Genomic DNA, 11,065 nt, shown 5'->3' on the forward strand with positions numbered 1-11,065 from the left:
TCTAAATCGTCTGGTCTGATTTTGTGCGTTCCAGAATGGTGAAGCTGTCTATTTTAATGTGAAAGATGGTATTCGTCTAGAGTTCCAATGTGTCAGTTCAATATCCATTTGAACTGACAGTGATACTCTTGGTTGAAAGACATTGAGGGAAACCCTTCAGATGAATGTAGATTTGGTCTTCTCCTCCATTGGATTTTGTTGTTGGTTTGGAGCTGGCAGAGTGGCAGGACTGGTTGATGTCACAAAACCAGCCTTGTTCCCATCTCTTTTCTGAGTCCTGGCAGCCTGGAACAGTCACAGCTCATCCCTGCCCTGGTCTGCACTGAGAGGAATGCCTTTGCTCCCTCCATTCCAGCCTCACAATACGCTGCATTCTGTCCCCCAACAACCAATCCTCCTGTCACAGTGGGGATTAAGAGGGGACAAAGGAGGATGAGATTACAGGATGCTCCAGTGTTTTCTGCTCTGAGCCTGATATGATTACAGGATGCTCCAGTGTTTTCTGCTCTGAGCCTGATATGATTACAGGATGCTCCAGTGTTTTCTGCTCTGAGCCTGATATGATTGCAGGATGCTCCAGTGTTTTCTGCTCTGAGCCTGATATGATTGCAGGATGCTCCAGTGTTTTCTGCTCTGAGCCTGATATGATTACAGGATGCTCCAGTGTTTTCTGCTCTGAGCCTGATATGATTACAGGATGCTCCAGTGTTTTCTGCTCTGAGCCTGATATGATTGCAGGATGCTCCAGTGTTTTCTGCTCTGAGCCTGATATGATTGCAGGATGCTCCAGTGTTTTCTGCTCTGAGCCTGATATGATTGCAGGATGCTCCAGTGTGTTCTGACCTGAGCCTGATATGATTGCAGGATGCTCCAGTGTGTTCTGCTCTGAGCCTGATATGATTACAGGATGCTCCAGTGTTTTCTGCTCTGAGCCTGATAGTATTGCAGGATGCTCCAGTGTGTTCTGACCTGAGCCTGATATGATTGCAGGATGCTCCAGTGTTTTCTGCTCTGAGCCTGATATGATTGTAGGATGCTCCAGTGTTTTCTGCTCTGAGCCTGATATGATTGCAGGATGCTCCAGTGTTTTCTGCTCTGAGCCTGATATGATTGCAGGATGCTCCAGTGTTTTCTGCTCTGAGCCTGATATGATTGCAGGATGCTCCAGTGTTTTCTGCTCTGAGCCTGATATGATTGCAGGATGCTCCAGTGTTTTCTGCTCTGAGCCTGATAGGATTGCAGGATGCTCCAGTGTTTTCTGCTCTGAGCCTGATAGGATTGCAGGATGCTCCAGTGTTTTCTGCTCTGAGCCTGATATGATTGCAGGATGCTCCAGTGTTTTCTGACCTGAGCCTGATAGGATTGCAGGATGCTCCAGTGTGTTCTGACCTGAGCCTGATAGGATTGCAGGATGCTCCAGTGTTTTCTGACCTGAGCCTGATAGGATTGCAGGATGCTCCAGTGTGTTCTGACCTGAGCCTGATATGATTGCAGGATGCTCCAGTGTTTTCTGACCTGAGCCTGATAGGATTGCAGGATGCTCCAGTGTTTTCTGACCTGAGCCTGATAGGATTGCAGGATGCTCCAGTGTGTTCTGACCTGAGCCTGATATGATTGCAGGATGCTCCAGTGTTTTCTGCTCTGAGCCTGATAGGATTGCAGGATGCTCCAGTGTTTTCTGACCTGAGCCTGATAGGATTGCAGGATGCTCCAGTGTGTTCTGACCTGAGCCTGATATGATTGCAGGATGCTCCAGTGTGTTCTGCTCTGAGCCTGATATGATTGCAGGATGCTCCAGTGTGTTCTGACCTGAGCCTGATATGATTGCAGGATGCTCCAGTGTTTTCTGACCTGAGCCTGATATGATTACAGGATGCTCCAGTGTTTTCTGACCTGAGCCTGATATGATTGCAGGATGCTCCAGTGTGTTCTGCTCTGAGCCTGATATGATTGCAGGATGCTCCAGTGTTTTCTGCTCTGAGCCTGATAGAATTGCAGGATGCTCCAGTGTTTTCTGCTCTGAGCCTGATATGATTGCAGGATGCTCCAGTGTTTTCTGCTCTGAGCCTGATATGATTACAGGATGCTCCAGTGTGTTCTGCTCTGAGCCTGATAGGATTGCAGGATGCTCCAGTGTTTTCTGACCTGAGCCTGATAGGATTGCAGGATGCTCCAGTGTTTTCTGCTCTGAGCCTTATAGGATTGCAGGATGCTCCAGTGTTTTCTGCTCTGAGCCTGATATGATTGCAGGATGCTCCAGTGTTTTCTGCTCTGAGCCTGATAGGAGTCAGCGAGAGGCTGAGAGCTTTAGCTGAATGGGATTGGTTCTTCCTCCTCACCTCAACCCTGGGCTTTCTAAGTGGCCTATTAATAGGAGGCCTTGTCTCTGGTCTCTTGCCAGCCAGGTCTCTCTGGCATTGGTAGTACACCCACTTGACTAGAGTTGGTGTTACACTTTAAGTGGTGAAATAGGCTAATTCCCCAAAATTGGGTTGTTTCATTTTCATTTTCAGCAGAAAGCTGTTCCATTAGCTTGTATTCTATTTTCCACCAGCAGTATGGTGTTTTCCATCATGGGTTGGTGGAGTCCTGTTCCTCCTTGGCCTTTCCCTCCACGGCTGATCTCATAGTTGTAGGTTCTATAGTGCTGTTAGTCCGTCCACGGCTGATCTCATAGTTGCAGGTTCTATAGTACCGTTAGTTCCTCCACGGCTGATCTCATAGTTGTAGGTTCTATAGTGTTGTTAGTCCCTCCACGGCTGATCTCATAGTTGTAGGTTCTATAGTACCGTTAGTTCCTCCACGGCTGATCTCATAGTTGTAGGTTCTATAGTGCTGTTAGTCCCTCCATGGCTGATCTCATAGTTGCAGGTTCTATAGTACTGATAGTCCCTCCACGGCTGATCTCATAGTTGTAGGTTCTATAGTGCTGTTAGTCCCCCCACGGCTGATCTCATAGTTGTAGGTTCTATAGTACTGTTAGTCCCTCCACTGCTGACCTCATAGTTGTAGGTTCTATAGTGCTGTTAGTCCCTCCACGGCTGATCTCATAGTTGCAGGTTCTATAGTGCTGTTAGTCCCTCCACGGCTGATCTCATAGTTGTAGGTTCTATAGTGCTGTTAGTCCGTCCACGGCTGATCTCATAGTTGTAGGTTCTATAATGTTGTTAGTCCCTCCACGGCTGATCTCATAGTTGTAGGTTCTATAGTGCCGTTAGTCCGTCCACGGCTGATCTCATAGTTGCAGGTTCTATAGTGCTGTTAGTCCCTCCACGGCTGATCTGATAGTTGCAGGTTCTATAGTGCTGTTAGTCCCTCCACGGCTGATCTCATAGTTGCAGGTTCTATAGTGCTGTTAGTCCCTCCACGGCTGATCTCATAGTTGCAGGTTCTATAGTGCTGTTAGTCCCTCCACGGCTGATCTCATAGTTGTAGGTTCTATAGTGCTGTTAGTTGCTCCACGGCTGATCTCATAGTTGTAGGTTCTATATTGCTGTTAGTCCCTCCACGGCTGATCTCATAGTTGCAGGTTCTATAGTGCTGTTAGTCCCTCCACGGCTGATCACATAGTTGCAGGTTCTATAGTGCTGTTAGTCCCTCCACGGCTGATCTCATAGTTGTAGGTTCTATAGTGATGTTAGTCCCTCCACGGCTGATCTCATAGTTGTAGGTTCTATAGTACCGTTAGTCCCTCCACGGCTGATCTCATAGTTGCAGGTTCTATAGTACCGTTAGTTCCTCCACGGCTGATCTCATAGTTGCAGGTTCTATAATGCTGTTAGTCCCTCCACGGCTGATCTCATAGTTGTATGTTCTATAGTGCTGTTAGTCCCTCCACGGCTGATCCCATAGTTGCAGGTTCTATAGTGCTGTTAGTCCCTCCACGGCTGATCTCATAGTTGCAGGTTCTATAGTGCTGTTAGTCCCTCCACGGCTGATCACAATGGTGCAGGTTCTATAGTGCCGTTAATCACCTAGAAAGGATAGGAAATGGTTAGTCAGCCTTGTAAGCCATCAGCCATGTGTAAAAACAACCAACAGACTGACTGCGTCTGTTTACTGTGTCTATGCTGCCAGGACATGCCTCAGACTGCTGCCAGGTCACAGCTGACTTCCTGGATGTCTGCTAGAGGGAACATGTACTGTAAGCTGTTCATAGGAAGATAACTGGCCAACTTCTCACCAGTACCTAGTAGTGCTGGGAATTGCCAGGGACCTCACGATACGATATTATCACCATACTTTGGTGCTGATGTGATATGTATCACAATTCTCACAATTCGATATGTATTGCTATTCGATACTGTGATTTTTATTAGTATTCCATGTTCCAACATACTGCTCACCACATGTCTGCTGCAGAGGGACAGAGAGCCTATGGAAAACACCTTTTGATCAGTCATGGAAATAAACGTACTCAGAACAAATTGGCTCCTTATTTGAAAAAAAGAAGATGGAGAACAAGCGATTAAGAAAAATACTGGAGTTTTGGTACAGCTAAGCAGTGCAAAAATGTATATTACGATAGTCATAATTATGCGATATATCGTCAAATATTATCCTGATATGTAACTGTTTGGATTTTTTTCTCTATCAGCAATAGCTAACCCCCCCACTCCTCTCCAGTACCTAACCCCCCCCCCCCCCCCCACTCCTCTCCAGTACCTAACCCCCCCCCCACTCCTCTCCAGTACCTAACCCCCCCACTCCTCTCCAGTACCTAACCCCCCCACTCCTCTCCAGTACCTAACCCCCCCACTCCTCTCCAGTACCTAACCCCCCCACTCCTCTCCAGTACCTAACCCCCCCCACTCCTCTCCAGTACCTAACCCCCCCCACTCCTCTCCAGTACCTAACCCCCCCCACTCCTCTCCAGTACCTACCCCCCCCCCCTCTCCAGTACCTAACCCCCCCACTCCTCTCCAGTGCCTAACCCCCCACTCCTCTCCAGTTCCTAACCCCCCCCACTCCTCTCCAGTACCTAACCCCCCCACTCCTCTCCAGTACCTAACCCCCCCTCTCCTCTCCAGTACCTAACCCCCCACTCCTCTCCAGTACCTAACCCCCCACTCCTCTCCAGTACCTAACCCCCCACTCCTCTCCAGTACCTAACCCCCCACTCCTCTCCAGTACCTAACCCCCCACTCCTCTCCAGTACCTAACCCCTCACTCCTCTCCAGTACCTAATCCCCCACTCTTCTCCTCTCCAGTACCTAACCCCCCACTCCTCTCCAGTACCTAACCCCCCACTCCTCTCCAGTACCTAACCCCCCCCCCACTCCTCTCCAGTACCTAACCCCCCCCCCACTCCTCTCCAGTACCTAACCCCCCCCCCACTCCTCTCCAGTACCTAACCCCCCCCCCACTCCTCTCCAGTACCTAACCCCCCCCCACTCCTCTCCAGTACCTAACCCCCCCCCACTCCTCTCCAGTACCTACCCCCCCCACTCCTCTCCAGTACCTAACCCCCCCCACTCCTCTCCAGTACCTAACCCCCCCCCCCCCACTCCTCTCCAGTACCTAACCCCCCCCCCACTCCTCTCCAGTACCTAACCCCCCCCCCCCCCCACTCCTCTCCAGTACCTAACCCCCCCCCCCACTCCTCTCCAGTGCCTAACCCCCCCACTCCTCTCCAGTGCCTAACCCCCCCACTCCTCTCCAGTACCTAACCCCCCCCCCCACTCCTCTCCAGTACCTAACCCCCCCCCCCACTCCTCTCCAGTACCTAACCCCCCCCCCCACTCCTCTCCAGTACCTAACCCCCCCCCCCACTCCTCTCCAGTACCTAACCCCCCCACTCCTCTCCAGTACCTAACCCCCCCACTCCTCTCCAGTACCTAACCCCCCCACTCCTCTCCAGTACCTAACCCCCCCACTCCTCTCCAGTACCTAACCCCCCCCCCCTCCTCTCCAGTACCTACCCCCCCCCTCCTCTCCAGTGCCTAACCCCCCCACTCCTCTCCAGTGCCTAACCCCCCACTCCTCTCCAGTTCCTAACCCCCCACTCCTCTCCAGTTCCTAACCCCCCCACTCCTCTCCAGTACCTAACCCCCCCACTCCTCTCCAGTACCTAACCCCCCACTCCTCTCCAGTACCTAACCCCCCACTCCTCTCCAGTACCTAACCCCCCACTCCTCTCCAGTACCTAACCCCCCACTCCTCTCCAGTACCTAACCCCCCCACTCCTCTCCAGTACCTAACCCCCCACTCCTCTCCAGTACCTAACCCCCCACTCCTCTCCAGTACCTAACCCCCCACTCCTCTCCAGTACCTAACCCCCCACTCCTCTCCAGTACCTAACCCCCCACTCCTCTCCAGTACCTAACCCCTCACTCCTCTCCAGTACCTAATCCCCCACTCTTCTCCTCTCCAGTACCTAATCCCCCACTCTTCTCCTCTCCAGTACCTAATCCCCCACTCTTCTCCTCTCCAGTACCTAATCCCCCACTCTTCTCCTCTCCAGTACCTAATCCCCCACTCTTCTCCTCTCCAGTACCTAACCCCCCCCACTCCTCTCCAGTACCTAACCCCCCCCCACTCCTCTCCAGTACCTAACCCCCCCCCACTCCTCTCCAGTACCTAACCCCCCCCCACTCCTCTCCAGTACCTAACCCCCCCCCACTCCTCTCCAGTACCTAACCCCCCCCACTCCTCTCCAGTACCTAACCCCCCCCCACTCCTCTCCAGTACCTAACCCCCCCCCACTCCTCTCCAGTACCTAACCCCCCCCCACTCCTCTCCAGTACCTAACCCCCCCCCACTCCTCTCCAGTTCCTAACCCCCCCCCACTCCTCTCCAGTTCCTAACCCCCCCCACTCCTCTCCAGTTCCTAACCCCCCCCCACTCCTCTCCAGTACCTAACCCCCCCACTCCTCTCCAGTACCTAACCCCCCCACTCCTCTCCAGTACCTAACCCCCCCACTCCTCTCCAGTACCTAGCCCCCCCACTCCTCTCAGTACCTAACCCCCCCCACTCCTCTCAGTACCTAACCCCCCCCACTCCTCTCAGTACCTAACCCCCCCCACTCCTCTCAGTACCTAACCCCCCCCACTCCTCTCAGTACCTAACCCCCCCCACTCCTCTCAGTACCTAACCCCCCCACTCCTCTCAGTACCTAACCCCCCACTCCTCTCCAGTACCTAACCCCCCCCACTCCTCTCCAGTACCTAACCCCCCCCCCCACTCCTCTCCAGTACCTAACCCCCCCCCCCCACTCCTCTCCAGTACCTAACCCCCCCCCCCACTCCTCTCCAGTACCTAACCCCCCCCCCACTCCTCTCCAGTACCTAACCCCCCCCCCCACTCCTCTCCAGTACCTAACCCCCCCCCCCCACTCCTCTCCAGTACCTAACCCCCCCCCCCACTCCTCTCCAGTACCTAACCCCCCCCCCCACTCCTCTCCAGTACCTAACCCCCCCCACTCCTCTCCAGTACCTAACCCCCCCACTCCTCTCAGTACCTAACCCCCCCCACTCCTCTCAGTACCTAACCCCCCACTCCTCTCAGTACCTAACCCCCCCACTCCTCTCCAGTACCTAACCCCCCCCCCACTCCTCTCCAGTACCTAACCCCCCCCCCCACTCCTCTCCAGTACCTAACCCCCCCCCCCACTCCTCTCCAGTACCTAACCCCCCCCCCCACTCCTCTCCAGTACCTAACCCCCCCCCCCACTCCTCTCCAGTACCTAACCCCCCCCCCCCCACTCCTCTCCAGTACCTAACCCCCCCCCCCCCCACTCCTCTCCAGTACCTAACCCCCCCCACTCCTCTCCAGTACCTAACCCCCCCCACTCCTCTCCAGTACCTAACCCCCCCCCACTCCTCTCCAGTACCTAACCCCCCCCCACTCCTCTCCAGTACCTAACCCCCCCCCACTCCTCTCCAGTACCTAACCCCCCCCACTCCTCTCCAGTACCTAACCCCCCCCACTCCTCTCCAGTACCTAACCCCCCCCACTCCTCTCCAGTACCTAACCCCCCCCACTCCTCTCCAGTACCTAACCCCCCCCCACTCCTCTCCAGTACCTAACCCCCCCCCCCACTCCTCTCCAGTACCTAACCCCCCCCCACTCCTCTCCAGTACCTAACCCCCCCCCACTCCTCTCCAGTACCTAACCCCCCCCCACTCCTCTCCAGTACCTAACCCCCCCCCACTCCTCTCCAGTACCTAACCCCCCCCACTCCTCTCCAGTGCCTAACCCCCCCACTCCTCTCCAGTGCCTAACCCCCCCCCCCACTCCTCTCCAGTGCCTAACCCCCCCCCACTCCTCTCCAGTACCTAACCCCCCCCCACTCCTCTCCAATACCTAACCCCCCCCTCCTCTCCAATACCTAACCCCCCCCCCTCCTCTCCAGTGCCTAATCCCCCTCACTCCTCTCCAGTGCCTAATCCCCCTCACTCCTCTCCAGTGCCTAATCCCCCTCACTCCTCTCCAGTACCTAACCCCCCCGCTCCTCTCCAGTACCTAACCCCCCACTCTCCAGTACCTAACCCCCCACTCCTCTCCAGTACCTAACCCCCCACTCCTCTCCAGTACCTAACCCCCCCCCACTCCTCTCCAGTACCTAACCCCCCCACTCCTCTCCAGTACCTAACCCCCCCCACTCCTCTCCAGTACCTAACCCCCCACTCCTCTCCAGTACCTAACCCCCCACTCCTCTCCAGTACCTAACCCCCCCCCCCCCCCCCACTCCTCTCCAGTACCTAACCCCCCCACTCCTCTCCAGTACCTAACCCCCCCACTCCTCTCCAGTACCTAACCCCCCACTCCTCTCCAGTACCTAACCCCCCACTCCTCTCCAGTACCTAACCCCCCACTCCTCTCCAGTGCCTAACCCCCCCCCACTCCTCTCCAGTACCTAACCCCCCCACTCCTCTCCAGTACCTAACCCCCCACTCCTCTCCAGTACCTAACCCCCCACTCCTCTCCAGTACCTAACCCCCCCCCCCCCACTCCTCTCCAGTACCTAACCCCCCCACTCCTCTCCAGTACCTAACCCCCCCACTCCTCTCCAGTACCTAACCCCCCACTCCTCTCCAGTACCTAACCCCCCACTCCTCTCCAGTGCCTAACCCCCCCCCCACTCCTCTCCAGTACCTAACCCCCCCCCACTCCTCTCCAGTACCTAACCCCCCCTCTCCTCTCCAGTACCTAACCCCCCCCACTCCTCTCCAGTACCTAACCCCCCCCACTCCTCTCCAGTACCTAACCCCCCCCACTCCTCTCCAGTACCTAACCCCCCCCACTCCTCTCCAGTACCTAACCCCCCCACTCCTCTCCAGTACCTAACCCCCCCCACTCCTCTCCAGTACCTAACCCCCCCCACTCCTCTCCAGTGCCTAACCCCCCACTCCTCTCCAGTGCCTAACCCCCCACTCCTCTCCAGTGCCTAACCCCCACTCCTCTCCAGTGCCTAACCCCCCACTCCTCTCCAGTGCCTAAACCCCCCACTCCTCTCCAGCCTTAACCCCCCCCACTCCTCTCCAGCCCTTAACCCCCTCACTCCTCTCCAGCCCTTAACCCCCCCCACTCCTCTCCAGTGCCTAACCCCCCCCACTCCTCTCCAGTGCCTAACCCCCCACTCCTCTCAGTGCCTAACCCCCCCACTCCTCTCCAGTGCCTAACCCCCCACTCCTCTCCAGTACCTAACCCCCCCCACTCCTCTCCAGTACCTAACCCCCCCCACTCCTCTCCAGTACCTAACCCCCCCCACTCCTCTCCAGTACCTAACCCCCCCACTCCTCTCCAGTGCCTAACCCCCCCCACTCCTCTCCAGTGCCTAACCCCCCCCACTCCTCTCCAGTGCCTAACCCCCCCACTCCTCTCCAGTGCCTAACCCCCCCCACTCCTCTCCAGTGCCTAACTCCCCCCACTCCTCTCCAGTGCCTAACCCCCCCCACTCCTCTCCAGTACCTAACCCCCCCCACTCCTCTCCAGTGCCTAACCCCCCCCACTCCTCTCCAGTACCTAACCCCCCCACTCCTCTCCAGTGCCTAACCCCCCCACTCCTCTCCAGTGCCTAACCCCCCCCACTCCTCTCCAGTACCTAACCCCCCCCACTCCTCTCCAGTTCCTAACCCCCCCCACTCCTCTCCAGTTCCTAACCCCCCCCCACTCCTCTCCAGTTCCTAACCCCCCCCCACTCCTCTCCAGTTCCTAACCCCCCCCCCCACTCCTCTCCAGTTCCTAACCCCCCCCCCCCACTCCTCTCCAGTACCTAACCCCCCCCCCACTCCTCTCCAGTTCCTAACCCCCCCCACTCCTCTCCAGTTCCTAACCCCCCCCACTCCTCTCCAGTTCCTAACCCCCCCCACTCCTCTCCAGTTCCTAACCCCCCCCACTCCTCTCCAGTACCTAACCCCCCCACCACTCCTCTCCAGTACCTAACCCCCCCCCCACTCCGCTCCAGTTCCTAACCCCCCCACTCCTCTCCAGTACCTAACCCCCCCACTCCTCTCCAGTACCTAACCCCCCCACTCCTCTCCAGTTCCTAACCCCCCCACTCCTCTCCAGTACCTAACCCCCCCACTTCTCTCCAGTTCCTAGCCTCCGGTTAATCTCAGTTATTTTGTTAATACAGACATTGTATGTTACTGTGTTGATGATTTTCTGCATTCAAACAAATGTCTTCTCATTACAGGTTCTGATCTGCCCTTCCCTGCAGCCGTGGTCGATGACGTCATCTGCAGCAAGACCTTCCAGATCCTCTATAAGAACGAGGAGGTGGTTGTCAATGATGTGCTGGTGTTCAAAATCATGATGCTGCTGGATGAGAAGAAGGTAATGAAGCTAGACTGTAGGCTGAGGAAGCTAGACTGTAGGCTAAGATGAGGAAGCTAGACTGTAGGCTAAGATGAGGAAGCTAGACTGCTAGACTAAGATGAGGAAGCTAGACTGCTAGACTAAGATGAGGAAGCTAGACTGCTAGACTAAGATGAGGAAGCTAGACTGCTAGACTAAGATGAGGAAGCTAGACGGCTAGGAAGCTAGACGTGGCTAAGATGAGGAAGCCTAGACTGTAGGCTAAGATGAGGAAGCTAGACTGTAGGCCTAAGATGAGGAAGC

At 55.5% G+C, this 11,065-nt stretch overlaps 1 protein-coding gene across 2 annotated transcripts in view; it reads left to right on the forward strand.

The window, feature by feature from the left end:
* The window catches only part of LOC120043068 (protein FAM135A-like), a 32,094-nt gene extending 21,138 nt beyond the window's left edge, over positions 1-10,956 (forward strand). For both annotated transcript variants that reach the window (XM_038987790.1, XM_038987791.1), the window contains exon 4: positions 10,641-10,956. In XM_038987790.1, the coding sequence (XP_038843718.1) occupies positions 10,641-10,831 (191 nt within the window). In that variant the 3' untranslated portion in view covers positions 10,832-10,956. The remainder of the gene's footprint in view (positions 1-10,640) is intronic.
* The last annotated feature ends 109 nt before the right edge of the window (positions 10,957-11,065 follow it).

The sequence above is a fragment of the Salvelinus namaycush genome, unplaced genomic scaffold, assembly GCF_016432855.1.
Source record: "Salvelinus namaycush isolate Seneca unplaced genomic scaffold, SaNama_1.0 Scaffold852, whole genome shotgun sequence".
NCBI classification, from domain to species: Eukaryota; Metazoa; Chordata; class Actinopteri; order Salmoniformes; family Salmonidae; genus Salvelinus; species Salvelinus namaycush.